This window comes from Thermobia domestica, chromosome 1 (genome assembly GCF_964235325.1).
Source record: "Thermobia domestica chromosome 1, izTheDome1.hap1.1, whole genome shotgun sequence".
In the NCBI taxonomy this organism is placed as follows: Eukaryota; Metazoa; Arthropoda; class Insecta; order Zygentoma; family Lepismatidae; genus Thermobia; species Thermobia domestica.
In genome coordinates, this window is record NC_137454.1 from 307,665,767 (window position 1) to 307,683,454 (window position 17,688).

A 17,688-nucleotide genomic window follows, 5' to 3' on the forward strand; every position below is an offset into this window, starting at 1 on the left:
CCGTAGTGAATACCATTTTATACGATTTTCGCTTTATTTTGAGACCTGAAAAATAGCGCTCTGTTATTCGGGGGCTCCGTTTTTAGAATATCCGATGTGTGTGTATATATATATATATGATTCATGTGTATTATTGTAATATCACATCGTTCAGTTTGTCGGTGTATTATACCACCCTGAATACATAAACAGATACAGTAGATTTTATCTTCTCTCTCGCTCTTTTTTTTTTTTTTTTTTTTCTGGTTTCATTTGGTTTGGTGTTCAGATTTTTTTAAATTTCGGTTTTCATACTGCACTTAATTATTCAGCAGATTCGGTTTGCTTTGGCTAAAAATTTTATCCAGAGAATTTTCCCTAGTACAAGATTTCTCCCTTATTGAGATTTTGTAAATAGTGTGGATAGTTCATTAATATTCAAAAAAAAAAAAGTATAATTTGTTGTTTAATATTTCGAACAATATAATAATGTAAAATTATAAAACTGGCCCCAGCATTTATTTGTAATTAGGTAGTGATTGCTTTTTGTAATTAGTTCCTCTTGCTGAAGATTCCTGTATCCTTAGTCCAATTAGTTTTCTCCTAAATTTGTTTCATGTCATCTACTTCTACGTCTCTGGAATGAAAATAACGTGTTCTGAGTTTAGTACGAAACAACATGGAAAGAAAGGGAATGAGGGTCGAATATTCCAGAATAAAAGATGGCCAAACAGAAGGATTTAGTAGAGGGTCCTTGTGCATACTCAGACCCGGCAGAATGCTGGGAATGATAGTTGAAAATGATGATTTTATTATTATTATGAATTTTCAAACTGTACTGTGGAGTTATTCTTGCAATAGTTATTAAAGATAAAAAAGATAGTATTATTGAACATACACAACAGAAATCCCGACCTCGGTGCGAGCGGTCCTGGGTTCGATTCCCGGTGGGGTCACTCGGTCGAAAAAGTGTAAAAAGCTTTTTCAGGCCAGCCATCGTGAATGAGGTTTTCCTGGGTCTTCCTCATTCACACTAGGCAGATGCCGGGTTGGTTCCTCATTTATATGTCCCAGGCCGCTTCCTTCCTTCCCCAATCTTTTCTTCCTTCGATGTACATCTGTCACTGAGTCTAGCTCTATGGACGATGCTACACGAGTGCCTACGAAAACACATTTCCTACGCCTGACCTATTTGTAAATTAGCTGCACATTAGTCGGCAATAAAGCAATAAGAAACAGATCGGATATGTCGGTCAAAAAGTATTTATTGGCGGATAGTATGCTTGCCGAGGGACGTCATCCCTCATACGTGACGGGCTAACATGGTCATAGATGCGTAAAGCCCAGAAATCTAAATCCTAAGAAATTCCGACCTCCCTTGTATATGGTTATCATACCTGAGTTGAAATCCCGGTGGGAGAGCTATTTCGATTGGGATTTCCGTGTTAAAATGTAGACTCACGTCTCACCTAGCCTCAGTGCTGGATAACGAGGGTTAACGTTTAAAGACAAAAGTGTTGTAGGAGAAAGTTTAATAATGTTAGCTATACCTGTTCCGAAGATGTAGCAGATTTCATGGATCAAAATTATCATTTAAAATTTATCATTATAAATTAAATCTTCATTCTAACTATGTATAACATTTATTGAAGTCGTTAAAATTGGAGAGGGAAAAAAGTTTAAAACGTTCTCTACAGGCACTTGATAAGGTGGATAAGCAACCAAAATGACACCCGTGATATAATGGGTTGTATGACTTGCACTTGATGGCAACCAATGCAATAGCAATTTGAAAATCAATAAAACCAGCCAACCGTGGAACATAGAACTCACAAATACTAAATGTCGTAAACACACGTTCTTAGTTCTAGAATCCATTACAGGGAAACAGAATTGATACTTGAATAAGAAAGGCATAAAATGCCAAAAAAGCGAACATTTCCGTTTTTCTCTCAAAAAAGACTGCTTTTTACAGGAAAAACATTCATTCCATAAAATAGCCCTTTTTTCGGTTCTTTAATTCTTGTATTATTCTATGGACTTCCGAGTTTTTAGAAAGTAGGATTGGTTAGTATTGTTTACTATCTCAAGTTGACTTCTGGTCGTTTCCTTGATATTTGTAATATTATTTCCTTTTGCAAATGAACTTCTTAAAGGTAGCTTTTATGCCATTTTCGTACACTTAAACTAGGTACTATGTTTTTTTCTTTTGGTTTCTAATGCGATGTCTTTTTGGTAGTAATTCAGATTTTCTTTTGTCAGGACAATGGCTCGGATCGACCTCTTTGGTGCTGAACCTCTTGGAATTTTCACTCCTAAAAGTGGTGAACGGAAACAAGAAGACAAGGAGGTTCCTGTGTTAGAAACCTGGAATAAGTTAAAGCAAAGAGAGCTCCGACTGGCAGTCACGCATCCACCATCAAATATATTTGAAGAAATGATCCTGTGGACGGAACAAGGAAAATTGTGGAAGTTTCCCATTAATAATGAACAAGGTAAACTTGAGTGATTCCACTGTTTTTATGTTGCGAAAATGCTCTCTCTTAAGTACCTAAAGGTAAGCACACTGGACAAAATATTAGTCACTTCTGTCTAAAACTAACATTGGTCCCTTTGTGGTGGACAGACACCACGTGCATGGGTTTTCTCGTGGTTGGCCCAATTTTTCCCCATTTTCTCATCATCACCGTCTCCTTTAGCTCACACGGCATACTATTGGACGTAAAATTTAATGATATAACATTGGTCTGTTTATGTTGTTATAGTTAGCGTTTCATTGATAACACGTAACTAAATGACCAATCATCGTTGACGTATGCTTATTGGAGTTAACTGGAGTGTATGCACTATTCGGTTCTACGAGAACAGCTTGTCAAGATGGGTCGATGCAAGAATGTGACAATAATAATAATAATAATAAAGGAGTGATTGTGTTTGAGCGTGCTCATGGCTACACTTGTTAATGTATCAAAGCGGACTGTTCAACGTGTCTACAAGGTATTATCCAACACGCGTGCGAATGCAAAATGACATCATAACTGTGGTTGCAAGAGAATCCTAACTCAGGAACGCCAATGAGCTTCTCGGTTGATTAAGGAAAATAATTTTCAATCAGGCCATGCTTCAGGAATTGCTGTAGTCCGTGAAAGCAGGTTCATTCCAATTAATTTTCTAAAGAACACTGCGAGGGTAGAGTTCACACTGACATTGAAAGTAAGGGAAATTAAAGTCAGGAAAATGCTTCAAAATATACCGAAAGTCAGGGAAACCTACTAAATTTCACAGAAGAGTCAGTATATATGAGCGGCCCCAGGGAACATAATGGTAAGCGCCACTTCCAATGAAATGAATTTACTAGGCGGAATGGGTTGGGATCGAACCAGAGAACAGTAATTAGGGACTTTAATTTCGGAAATGTCCCTGCAGATGGCAGGGGAGGCTTTTTGATATGCATAAATAAATAAATAAAATGCTACAGAAGCTGAAATAAGTTACGTTTGTTGGTTATAGGTAATCAAAGAGAGGCAAATTATGATACATGCTTAGCTATTTAGTTTCTGAGTGTATTCAGAATGGCGAGATATTAAAAATATCGTTAGTGTATAATTGTTGTGTGGTACTAGTGTTTTATTATGTTTTAAACACAGGAAGTTTGACTCATAATAAGTGTTACAGTAAGAAAGTAAGCTTCTGCTGTATTGAAAAAGTAAGAAGGAGAACATTTGGCAGCTACGGCAATGGTAGGGACTGATTTATTTATTTTTCTAAACGTGATCGTAAATGATAGTATTCGCAGTGTCACGGGTGAGGGAAAAATTACTTACAAGTCATGGTAATTCAGGGAAATCAATACTAAAATTGAAGTGTGAACCCTGTAAGGGGTATTTGGATTCGAGAACCATGACAGAGGCTACTTCTCACTAGCGCATAAAGATGCACATTCTTAATGGGCTGAAGAAGACACTGGACTGTAGCGGACTAGGAATGTATAATTCTGTTCAGGGAATCGCATTTATGTCTATATTTTTATAATGGAAAGCATCTAGTGCACCGAAAGTATTTAATTTGCAGCGAATGTGTGGTTCAGGCTGGAGGAGATTCTGGATGGTGTATAGGTGTTTTCCGCACCGACTTCAGTCCACTCATACAGGTGAATGTGAACATAACCCATCATATTTGTTTGGACATTCTTAATAACCAGGTGTAGCAACTTCACCATTTTCATGATAAATATACAATGGACATTCCAATCTTCCAAGATGACAACTGTTGTGTTCATAAGGTTTACAGCGTTTGTACGTGATTTGAAGAACATTTAGGCGTCCTGTCGCACCTAGCCTGGTCTGCAAAGTGCCCAGATTCAAATCAAATTGAATATCTGTGTAACTATTTGGAACAACAGGGGTGCTTTACTGGAATATGAGGTTTACTCCCAACATCTATGTGGTTTACCCCAAACGTCTCATAGAGTCACTTCCAAACATAATACTACATGTGATTTTCCAGGTCAGAAGCGGTGTTATTCGGATTTTTTTGTTTGTTTGTTTGTTTGTTCAGTTTGCTTAAATAAAACGCAAAAACAGAGAAAAATCTATTCTCGGACTGATGGGGATTCGAATCCTGATCTTCTCATGCAGAGCAGTTGTTCTACCCGAATTTCCAGCGACGTGAATAACTTTTCTGTGTTGTGGTGTTATATTCCTTCAACTTCTACAGACCAGCCAATTTTGCAGAATTTACTGGTAATTTTCATAAGTAATCTAAGACGGTGGATCATTTTAGAAAACATCATCATTTGTATAATAAATGATACAGATTTGGTGACGATGAAAAAGTTTTAATAACTTCCAACTAAACTTACAAGAAACTTTCAAATTAAGTTATAAGTAGTATAGGAAAAAAAAAGTTTGTAAATCAGCAGCTCATAACTCTTTTGACGCAATAAAATATACCCTCGAAATAAGCACTACTGCCCTTCACATTCACCAGTTTTCAGTGAAATGCAGCTATCTTCCTAAGAACATTAATCGGTGTCAGCATGCCCCCACCCCCCGCCCCTTCTGTATTTTTGAAAGGGTTTCGGGACTTCGAAATACACGTTAAAAGATATTAGATTTGCTTAGTTACCCAGTATAGTATTTAATACATTTCTGTTGTTAGTAAAGTTAAATAATGTCAATAATAGTTGTTTCACACGAAGTATTGTGTACATCAACGGTGTATACATTCGTGACTTCGCTTGTGTCGATCGCTCCTTGGAATCCTGCGGGCCATTGTGGCTGTTAATAATGATTCTTGTACTAGGTAATGTTTCTGGGTTTAGATTTTATTGCCTCTTCCTCTGGAAACTCCCATTAAAAATTAGAAGAGGAAAAAAATCGATATATCAGGTTTAACCATTGTAATGGTCAATGAATGTCACCACATCTGGAAATTATTTAGTCTGTTGGACAACAGCAGGCCTATATAAGATATGGACCTGTAGCTTAACGTAAGATCCGAACCACATGAGCTTCCGCGGGGAATCGAATTCGAGTCTTGCACGCTAAGCTTGGGTAGAATAAATGTTTCAAATATTGTGATCATCATCTATTTTGGTGATTGGTTCTCTTTCCACGTCTAGTTGCTAGCACGCACGCCTTTGGTGCATTGGGCTCCGGGTTCGATTTCTGAGGGAAAAATATTGAAATTTGAACTTATTACGGTGGTTCGAATTCCATCTTAAGCTGTAGGTCCACGTCTCATGTAGCCTCAGTGCTGAAAAGGGGACGCTAATCTCCAATCCAGCTACCCATTGTAGTGATTGCAATGGGACATCAAACCCCCTATTCTGTATTCTGCTTTCTCCGAATCTGCAAGTTTTCGTTGTTCTTGAAACCACGTAAATAAACGCAATCTCCATCCATGACGAGAGCGTTATCAAAGCTTAATTCATCATCGCCACACTTTCGAGAATTATTTCATAAAATTGGGGTCGGTTTTACTTGTCATGAGACAGGGTTTGCAAGACTTGAATTTTGTGCGAATAAAGAACAAGGTAGTAATGTATTGTGGACGTTAACATTTCTCTTCAACTCCAACTTTAGTCAGTTGTTCCAAGTCGCTTTTTTGAACTTCGCATTATTTTAATGCTTTCTGTAATTTAAACACTTTTTGGATGGTCATACGTTCTGTATCTCTGATCAGAAACGATCCAATGGAAACAAATTTGCAGTAGTTACTCTTTATTCCGTTGTTGGTTTGTACCCCGTTGCTTTGAAATCGTAAACGGAAATATATTTGGACATGTATCGAACTTTGTTTTGATGTATTCACAAATAAAAGTTATCTATTTTGTGCTGTATTTGGTTGCGATCCGGTGTTATTTGTATGTAAACAGAACACGTAGCCAGTTTCTGTATGACACTTCTTGAGTTGCTAATTCTTGAACACCTTTTGTCATGTGATCCGAAGAATGAAAAGTGCGTCTGGGCCGTGGATCAAATCCGGGTTACCAGGTTACCGCGTCGGTGCTTTAACCACTACGCTATCCAGTCCTTCTCCAAACAAGCTACATATTCTCTCGTTCTTGAGGTCATTCTTCGGTCATGCAGACCTTATGGACTGTGCTGCAACTTCTGTCAGGGCAATTGAATAGTTGATTCAAGTTATTAAAATTTATTATTTCTAATGGAACATATAGATTACATTGTAAAACTACAAACTTTTTTTCTTGTATTCCTACGTCAATATTTCGCATGCTTCACTCGGGCATTCATCCTCAGGAACCAACATCGGCTTAAGTCATTTTTCAACAAGATCTTCACAAGTTTAATTCAAAGTAATTGTTGGAAACCAAAGTTTCTCGACAAATAAGAACATGATGCCATCCGAGAGACAAAGACTAAGACAAAGAAACCATTAATTGGCTTCGAATGATTAAAGACGCAGTGGGTAAAAATGTAAATGAAGTTAATATCACTAAAGAAATGTTAATGTACTACAAAGAAGCACATAAGAAGTATCGTGAAGATATGGATAGAAAAAAACAAAACTTAGAACAGGAAAAAGAAAGTAGAGAAAAGCATATGTGTTGAAGTTCGTGAAACTGAAAAGTGAATTTCAGAGGGAAACATTCGGCTTCAAAAAGCAATAAAGCATCGGTTCATTAATGACGTGTCAGCTGCACAAGCCCTAATTGAGGCTGGACTTTAAAATACCACAACGAAAATATCGCAAAAGTAACACGTGTACTAGTGTTTTACAGTTCATTATTGTACCTTTAAAATGTAAAAGTAAAAATTTATAAGTATAATAATGGAGGATCGAAGGAAAGGCATGGGCAACTCGGACCATAAGAATTTATTTTTTAGTCAATAAATCAAGTCATTTATTTCAATCAATTTCTCCCCCCCCCCCTTTTTTTTCCAAAACAATACAACAGGTCTACTAAGTTTAAAAAGTAAAAGGTTATATATACTCTTATTCTGTATTAATCTAAATCTTAAATCTTGTTTCCTGTTGCCATTGGGATGAAGGGTGGTCTTTTCTCACAATGCATTTATATATTTTTTTCTGTGCTTCAGAACATAATATTCTGTTGTATAATCCAAACTGTCCTATATTTTTTCAATGTCCTGCTGGGAGGCGTGGTTTTGTAAAATTCTGCAGTTTGGCTTTGAAATCACCTTAACCTCATAAATTACGTCATCCGTACTGTCAAAATGGCGTCCTCTGAGTAGACGCTTCATTTGTTGGAAGAGATAGAAGTTACCTGGTGTTAGGTCCAGTGAATATAGGAGTGGGGCAATATTTCACTTCCTAGTTCAACTGCCTTCATCATGGATGCATGGGCTAATGAACTGATGCATTGTCTGCCGACAGTAGCATCCCTTTTGTGACAAATTCATGACGTACCATCCTTCAGTTCCTCTCGTAACTTAGTCAGAAGATGGGAATAATAAGTACTAGGTGGTAGGTAATCTGTCATGATGACCCCTTCACAGTCTCAAAAAACGAAAAGGATCACCTTGGCGGCAGACTTCTGCACTCATATCTTTTTAGAGATGGGAGAGGAGAGGTGTTTCAATTGTTTGCTCATTTCCTTTGTTTTTGAGTCATAAAGATAAACCTAACTTCCATTCATCGTCACTGCCCAACTTCCATCCATTACCATTGTCACTAGTGTGCCGAAAAAGTCCTATTAATCCACATCACAGTGACGCAACATTTCTCTTGCAGCAGGGTTTGCCCAAGTGGGCCCAGCCCGAAAAAACCCGGTGGGTTTTTTCGGGTTGGACCCACCTGAAAAAACCCACTTTAAAACCCACCTGGGTTTTTGACCTATTTGTTAGTATATTATTGGTAGAACTAAGGTGGTCACATTGTAAGTGATTTTTATCAGATTTTAGACTTTCCTTGGGCGAATTAGAGGCTTTCACGTTAAGGTATACAACAACGTTCAATATAAGACCTTTATAAAGCTCTGAATGCACTGAATGATTTTTTTTTTTTTAAAACTTACCTTAGCTTGAGATAGTTATAGAACAATTTAATGTATGGATTATGCTTATAGCCTTTTGAAGTAAAATAAGCAATTTTGTACTTTAGAAAATATTTTCCGTAAACAGTATGCTCATCGACTCGGCGACACCGAGGGACGTTATCACTCATACGTTTGACGGGTTTAAGATCATAAGGTGCCGGGAATAACAGTACATATGTAAATACATTAGTAAAACTATTAGTATTATTTCTTACCTTTGCTGTAAAACACAAGTTTTTTCAACTAAAATCTGGTTGAACAGTAACAGTTTAGTTCAGTCATTTGTTGCTACTCCTCAAATAAGCATTCTGTAGAATCAACACCAGCAATAGCGTAAAAATTCTTGTCAAATTTAAGAAGCTTAATGCTCGGGGTTCCGAAGACTATATAAAGCTTCCTATTTCAAATGCTGAGTTTAAATTTCCGTACTAGTGGAAGTTTTGATGTACACGCCGTGAAAGAAGTGCTCGGGAAATTCCCGAATTAAACGCAGAAGGATCGGAAATGAATACTTCAACAATAAAACTATTTATTTTACGCTTAAGCCTGCCATACGTCCCGTAAAAAAACGGAACAGTCCCGTTTTGGGGCCCCGAGTGTCCCGCGTCCCCGTAAATTTAGTCGGGACAGGGAAATGTCCGTATTTTAACTCCGTTACATTTCTGCTATCAATATCAGCTTATTCGAAAAGTGAAAAACAAAAAATTCTGACATTGGCTGGGAATCCTGTAATTAGTGAATGAACAGTACGCTGTTGCATGTAGCAGTTTCGAGGAAGTTATTACACCACCCTGTTCGACTTGATAGCGAGTGAAATTTGCAATGCTACTTTTTCCATTGAACTTGATGGAAACTCGGATATTCTCTGAACATAAAAAAAAAAAAAAAAAAAAGGCTTTGAGTTTCTACATTTACAAACACAGGGAAGATGGCTGACCTGTTCTCCAGCAACACATTAGATAAGTTAACAAGAATTATAATATTTTTCAGGGGCTAGGGGCACAGAATTGTGCTTTGGTCCAGGTCTTAGAAAAATGTAAATCTGTCCTAACAATTACACACGACACAGGGAGAAGAATCAGCTTTTCATCAGATTAAACTGATGAACGTAATTTTGGCAAATACAGTCATGTAAAGAAATATTGCTAAACGCGCGAAGAATATTGAAGGTAGATTGTACCACTGATTAAAAAATAATTTGCATATTGTTTTCCTGTGAAGCATTTTTATAGCACATCTTAAGTTTTTAGGCATCTTTAGTCTATACAATTAATTGCAGGGTACGAAGAGAGAAAAGCCGCTGCTGCTTAGTGAACTTTCGCCAAATATATTCTTGAAAAAAAATAAATAAATAAATAAAATGAAATCTTTTACTTTTAGTCTCACGGTTATGCCAGCTATGCTCAAGGCGACGGTGATGATGAGAAATGAATGAAATGACGGAATGAAGAAAGTGGGAGGAAAAGTGAGAATCCCGAGAAAATCCACGCACAAGGTGTTTGTCCACCACAAAGCTCACTTGGCGCGAGCTGGGATCGAACTAGGGACCCCATGCACCAGAAGTGAACACTCTACCACTGAGCCACCGCGGCCTATTACACTTTTGTTCGTAACTAGACTATAGTTCAATTCATTGTGTTGGAAAGTTGAGGGGGGGGGGAGTCTGAGGTGTCCCGTATTCTCATGGAGAAAATATGGTAGGTTTATTTACGCTGGAAGATGTTAATTTCGTGTAAGACATTTTGAAACATTTATTTATTTCATACAACATGAATTGTATCTTTGTTTTAAATTAATAGACCCCTTTTGGTATTTATATTTGGCGACCGTCAGTTAGGCTTCTGGATGACTTGATCTACATTTGTTCATTTGTCTGCCGAGGTCCTTCATGACTAAGCGGTTAGTGTACGCGTCTTCGGCGTGAGTGATCTGGGTTTGCTTCCCGGAGGGAGCTCATGTGGTTCGGATTCCACTTTAATCAGTAGGTCCCGTCTCATATAGCCTCGCTGCTGAAAGAGCGTTAAACTCAAAATCAACTCAATTCGTTTGTGTGCCTCTACCACACATGCTACAAGGTACAACTTTCGGCCTTTTAAGTTAAAATTTTCAGAGTACACGCACGAGACACACTAAATTTCCTGTATAGATTTTGGCGGCATACCAACGTAAAATATCAAAATGGCGGCCATTGTTTCAAAACCGCGAGTATCTACGCTACGAAGCGCAATTTTCAGTCTTTTAAGTTGAAATTTTGACGGTGGAAGCACAAGATATATTAAATTTGCTGTATAGATTTTCTCGGCGATCGAATGTAAAATTTCAAAATGGCGGCCCTTTTTTCAAAACGGCAGTGAGTAGAAAATTGTTGCAAGTTGTGACAATGACAATCTTGAAATATAAGTCTCAGTTTAACACTTTTACCACAAGGACATTGAAATATTTCGAAAAAACCCGATTAAACCCGAAAAAACCCAATTAAACCCGAAAATACCCGAAAAAACCCATATGGGCCCGGGTGGGTTGGGTTTTTTCGAAAAAGCCCGGGTTTTTTCAAACCCTGTCTTGCAGCGTCCTCGCGATTTCTTTTCTGGAAAAGTGGAAGCAGTCGTGGCATCCACCGTGCTGACACTCTCTGAAGATGTAGTTGGTTGTGAATGATATTCCAGGCAAACCCACAAGTCATACCTATTGCACATGTAACACTTTCAGTAGTTATCCTCCTGTCTTCCATTATGATTTTCTCAACTTTCTTCATCAAGGTGGCATCATCAGTGAAAGATGGTCTTCCAGATCTAAACGCGTCCTAGATGGATATGTGTCCAGTTTGGAATAGTCGTTTCATCCCCATATTTGGGTATCATCCCCATAGACTTCTTTCATCTCTTCGTGGATCTGTTTTGCTGATTTCCATTGAAGATGGAGAAACTTAATGACACCCAATACCTTAAGCTTGTCAATCATTACACTTTCAGTGATTTATCTGAAAAGAAAAAAAAAAAAAAAAAAGAAAGAAAGAAAGAGTTGTTCTAACAAGTTCAGAATGTGCATGGTTAACAAACAAGGACCTAGCTATAAAGTGCAAGGTGATTCAGGCCGAGGTGATTCATATTTCGTCACCTTCTAGGTAATTGTACAAACTCGTTCATACCCCCACTGTTATCAAGCCAATACGAAATTGTTTTAAAATTAAGCTCTTTGTGCCTTACAATAAGTGTTATGAAGGCGTTTTAGGAAATACATTTCATTTAAAATATATATATAATTTTTTCTTAACCATAAAGCAGTGGTTTTCAGAACTTTTTGTTCATGACACACTATCCGTTTTAACAGGTACCGGCGATACGAAAACTCTTCAAAATTACTATCCATCGAAATTAATTTAGTTATTTTTACCACGAATGTCACAAAATCTAGGTAGTTCCGAGACACACCTAGAAAATCTCGGCGCAGTTGTTGAAAATTACTGCTATACAAATAAATGTTAGTACAACTAATATAATATCCATTTAGTAACGTAAAATTTTGTCACACTTGAAGAAATTTCATATAATATTGAATGAAGATAGATACTCGTGATATATTTAAGATAAAATGTAATCTGAAATTAGCTATGCACGTGAAATAGTTCGTAGTGAAAATTACCATTAATAATTATTGTAAAAATTACATGGTTGAATGAGTTTTATACGTAATGGGAGTAATTAGTTACCTTTATATATTTTTTTAAGGAATGGATGAAGAAGCGAAAGTGAGCTTCCATGAACATGTATTTCTGGAACGACATCTGGAACCGTGGTGCCCGAAGAAAGGACCAGTAAGGCATTTCATGGAATTAGTTTGTGTTGGTCTCTCCAAAAATCCTTATGTGACAGTTCAGCACAAAAAGGAGCATATTGACTGGTTTAGAGACTATTTTGAGAAAAAGAAAGACATTTTGAGAGAAGTTGGTGCTCTAGATAAATAGAGATCATTAGAAAGTTGTATGCCCCTTTATCTGTATTTGTGCGTTAAGTGTAAATAAACTTTCTTAGCTAAACTAACCAAAAATATCTTTATTTTATGTTGTTATCATTGTAAGTGGTAATACATAATTTGTAGCACAGTAAGCAACGAAGTTGATATTGGTCTCACTTTAGCTTATGGTTGAGCGCTTACTTCTGGAGCGCCGTTTCACGTATTTGAACGTTGGAGGTGCTACATAGATTTCGAGGTAAACCTATGAGGTTTTCGTCCACATTTAATTGTTTCATCATCATTTGCTTGTATTAGCGTAAAAGACAATTGCAATATAGTAACCTTATATAGATCAGTCAAATGAAGCTCGACAGAAGACTATAAGAGATAAGAAATATGCTTATATATTGTTAATATCCTCAATTATTAGCAGTATATATTTTCTGCTGTAACACCAGACAGATGCCTGCCTCTGTGAAATAATTCATGTATTTGTGTGAGTATAGTCAATGCTGCACTCTCTTGCACTTTCTTTTTTCGTCTGAGCGTAGGTCTTTTCCAGATACATTTAAGTTGCATGAAAACAGATGAACGTTGTAGACTGGATGGGCCAGGATTTCCCAGTGGAATATTGTTCGCTGGGTAGGGTGTAGCATTAACGGGAGAGGATAGCGTTTTTGTTAGAGTACGTTTGTTTTATCTTGGCACACTTCCCGCGAATGCACTTGGTTGGCCATAAAGTATTTTCTGCTAGCACTCACGTGGACGTTTTAGCCCGATAGACGTCTTATTGGCTTTGTCGTGTAGGTGACGTTAGTTGTCAGTCAACCCATCAAATGAGGTCACTGCTGTTTAGCGGGTATTTAAAGTGTTTAGTTGCCACACGTGAACAAGTGTGTTACAGTGATTTGTAAGTGGTGTGGCGTTTCGCTGTCTTTCCTAGCGTATTGTAACTGTCAACTTAACCTTGGCGTAGCAACAACGTGTTGCAGACAGATCCATCTTTTAGGTAGAAAGCGTGCCAATTAAAAACAAACGTACTCTAGGAGGCCATACTTGTTAGTCTTAATATCCTGTAGTAGCAAGAGTTAATATATTGATCAGCGTTGATGGTCGCACTTCACTCGTAAGAATTTCCTTAAGCATACGTCAACGATAGTCAAAGAAAGGTGTCATTTTATTGTCACTTAGTGAATTTCATTTGACAACCCTTTATGTGTTTAATTTCATTCGTTAAATCAATATTATGAGAAGATGCAAACTGAAGACATTTAGTTTCCGTATGTAGTTTTAAAAGTAATAGTATTTACAGTTACTTGCAATGAAACAGAATAGGAGATGGGATGGCAATTTGAATTCAAGCACTAAAATTCTTAACGAACGTATATAATCACTATTAACAAAAAATTGGCTACTTACCGATGAATCCTCCCTTGAAAAATTTAAAGATTTTGACGTTTCGGAACTCTCAGCTGGTTCCTTTCTCAGTGGCAAGGTAAAAAGGATTAAAATGGAAAGGAGATAAAAGGAGTAAAACTAGGAATACATACCACTATATAAAAGTAACGTACAAAAAAAGATCCTGAGATGAACAGAGCAGAGTGGAAAAAAAGAATGAAAGAATAAAAAAAGAACGCGATGTCTATGTTAGGCCAAAGTATGCATCAAAGGTAGGTACCCAAGTTTGATCAATGTTGCCAGTGTCAAGGTCCAATGCAGGTTTGTATTTATGAATGAAGAACGATTCTTTAATTTCCTTTTTTTTTTTTTTTTTAGTTTGCTGAACCTATTACCTTAACCTGTTTTATGTTATGTGAATGTTGTTTTCATTCACATAATATAAAACAGGTTAAGGTAATAGGTTCAGAAAAAAAAAAAGTGACAATTTTATGCGGGAAGTTTCTATCCCGATTCGTCGCGTCAGCTTTACAGCAGATCTCTGCTGTATTGTTGATTTAACATCTTACTTCTTAGTGATCCTTGAAAAGAGCAGATCCTTCGTTGTGGTGTTAGTTCATTGGGTTTACTGTCCAAAAGTACTGTAATGAGTTTATTATTATTAAAATCAACAACTTAATTTAACTGGAACGTGTTTCCAGTCCCTTCGTTAACACCGCAGGGTATCAAGGCCTGTAGTGTTGTTATATAAGAGCATGTGTTTGTGTTTGTGGGTACTGTCCCTAACACAACAGTCCCGTCGGGATCGATTAGTACCATGCGCTACCCGGCTGTCGAAAAAGCCTGTACATACAAGAGCTCCTACTCTAAGCTCGGATGCTCAAGAGGACCAAGATAGCAAATAGTCTTAACCTCTCCTTCCGGTACGTTAAACGTCGACGCTGTCTGGGAGGGTATTCCAATAACACTTCTTTTGGCCCTAAAAAGGGACAGTTGCGATTATATTATCACTGACGGTGATAATATTCCTTAGCTTGTCTCGTCAGTTGGCTCTAATAAGAGCCTGTTTCGGTGATAGCACTAATCTTACAAAAGCTGTACCTGTACTATCTATTGGTCTTGTCTTTGTGACTACGTCAGGTCTTGAGAAAGACTATCTTACTCGATTATCTTTGTGAGCGAAGAGTTTTGCGCGGACATAGTTCGTGATCTTATCCTGCTGCTGGCTATTTCCAAGGACTTGTATTGGTCCTGTGCACTGTAAACGAAAATCTGCTCGCGGTCGCATGAACTGTAAAAACTTCCTCTCTCTGCCTTTCAGCACTTGCACTCATTGGTCTCCGTGCGATGAATGTGACTTGTGTGATGAGAGACCGGAGAAATGAGCATGTATATATAGCGATTATTAAGGGCAGAGCTATGGATGGGTACTTGTGATTGGCTGAGGGAGATGCTGGGTCCTGATTGGTTGTTGTTGTTGTGCCTACGAGAAATGGCTTTGTTGAGTATTTGTTTTTGTTTCTGAAAAGGACGGAGCAGATAGGCCTGAGTTCAAAACCCAATGTCTATATTGAGACTTCCCCGTAATACAGTTGTGGAAGACCCGGGTTCGATTCCCGGCGGGAGCTCATGTGGTTCGGATTCCACGTTAATCAGTAGGTCCACGTCTCATATAGTCTCGCTGCTGAACGGGACGTTAAACTCAAAATCAACCCAACTCAACCGTAATACAGTTATGGTTTCCTTTATTGTTCTGTCCCAAATAAAATGCTGCACTTGGCTACTATGGTGGTATTTGTAAAATCAGTTCTGTGTGCCAAGCTCTAGGCTATACTCTGTTAGCCCTGGATTCCCGGCGGGAGCTCATGTGGTTCGGATTCCACGTTAATCAGTAGGTCCACGTCTCATATAGCCTCGCTGCTGAAAGGGACGCTAAACTAAAAATCAATCAATCAATCTGTTAGCCCTGACTTTTCATCTTACCTAGCGGTTATGTTCTTGGCATCATTGTTCTATTGCACATCCAGTCTGTCCTATGTATGCTCTGCCACATTCACATGGTATACACTATACACCAGGAAAGCACAGGTGAAGGTCGTCTTTCACTGGTTTGAGCAATTATCTGATGTTGACTGGAGGTTTATGAATTCCTCTTATGCCATGTCTGACAAGTATTCTGTTAAGTTTGCCGGAGGTACAACTGATGAAAGGCAATATAGTAGTATAGAGACAATCCTCACGCTTAACTTTTTTGATCACATTGTGTTGCAAAGTGACGTCGCTTTTTGTGGCCAGGTTGATATATGTAAGACTGCAGCCATTCTCTTGTAGCGTCGAAGATGGTTCAGTTCCTCTTGTAAAGTTTCCTGGTCACTTACGGGAACTGCTCTGTGGGGCAAGGTGTTTAGCACTGTAATGGAGCGTTTACACTTGGTCGATTTAGTCGTGCGACTAAATCGACTCGCTGCATTTGCCACTAAATCGAAGCAACTAGGCCGAATCAGATCGATGGATGTGTTCAATTATTTCAACCACAGAAAATAGAACGTCTTTCAATTCAGTTGCCAGTCGATTACTCGCCTTCGATCAACAAGCGATTAAGTTGAAGTCCCGTTTACACGGTCGATTAAGTTGAAAGTGACGTCAATTCAACTGAATCGAACGCAAATCGACTAAGTGTAAACGCCCCATAAGACATCGTGAGTTGTGATAATCTGCTTTCGTTGAGATAAAGATCCGTATGTGTCGGTTCCCTATACGCTGTGTTCTAATGTGCCGTCAGGTATACGACGAACAAGAACATCGAAAAAGGGGAGGCATTCATTCTGCTCCACTTTCATGGTGAACTTGATTTAAGGGTAACAACTGTTGAGAAATTCCAGGAAACATGTAGTGTTTCAGGACCATGTGGCTAGATAGGAAATGTATCATTAACGTATCTAAAGAAGCAGGACGCAATGCTAGTAACAATAAAGTTTATCTTATGATTCTAGAATTCCCCATTATGTCACTTGCTAACATTTTAGAAATTCCTTCCCAGAAAGATAGGGAAAATGGGGCTTTTTAACAATTTTCAGGACCTGAATCGTTTTTCATAAATGTTCGAAATTTGGTGCAAAGCTCTTGTAGGCCTTACGTTATAATTGGCCACTTAACCGGATATTTGTCAGCCACTCAATTATCAGTGTTACTCATGCGAAATACATAAAATTGCATTTAAGAGTGTTGGTCGAAAACTGTTGAACAAATGGCGTGATATTGATGTTGGCCATCACACATTTTAAGTTACATTGAGCCAATGTATGTTTCAACTTTCCTATTTCCAACCATGTTAACCATCAGCCCATGTAAAGCAAATCAGGTGTGTTGCTAGGGTAAAGGCTTGTTGGTTTAGAGAATACGAATATATATCATTCACTCCACTAATTCACTATAGATGGCACAGAAAGAGACACGAGGGAACGAAAAATTTTGTCTGCAGTAACATACATGTAATTTGCTAATGTTAACAAATATTTTTCTTCACCTTTAGCTGCTTAAGACAGAGTTTAAAGTTCTAATGAAAGGATCATGCACTAGAAGTTTCAGTTTTATCCGATAAATGTCAGCCACTGGAGAATGTTTGTTGCCATTTAACGGTGATATATTTAATGGTGTACTACCTTTATTTTAATAGTACTATGGGAAATGGATAACTACCATTAAATCCGCCGTTACCCGTGAAGATTTTTAAAAGATTGACTCGGCTGAGACAATCATTACCCCCCCCCCCCAAAAAAAAATAGAATTCAAATATTCCCTTTCGTTCACGAATTATCGTGTTGAGTAGTGTT

The 17,688-nt window shown here is 37.9% G+C and overlaps 1 protein-coding gene across 1 annotated transcript in view; it reads left to right on the top strand.

The window, feature by feature from the left end:
* mRpS31 (mitochondrial ribosomal protein S31) overlaps positions 1-12,550 on the top strand; it is a 55,267-nt gene extending 42,717 nt beyond the window's left edge. Inside the window, exons 6-7 of the mRNA XM_081727304.1 lie at positions 2,242-2,474; positions 12,232-12,550. Coding sequence (XP_081583430.1) covers positions 2,242-2,474; positions 12,232-12,467 — 469 coding nt within the window. The 3' untranslated portion in view covers positions 12,468-12,550. The remainder of the gene's footprint in view (positions 1-2,241; positions 2,475-12,231) is intronic.
* The last annotated feature ends 5,138 nt before the right edge of the window (positions 12,551-17,688 follow it).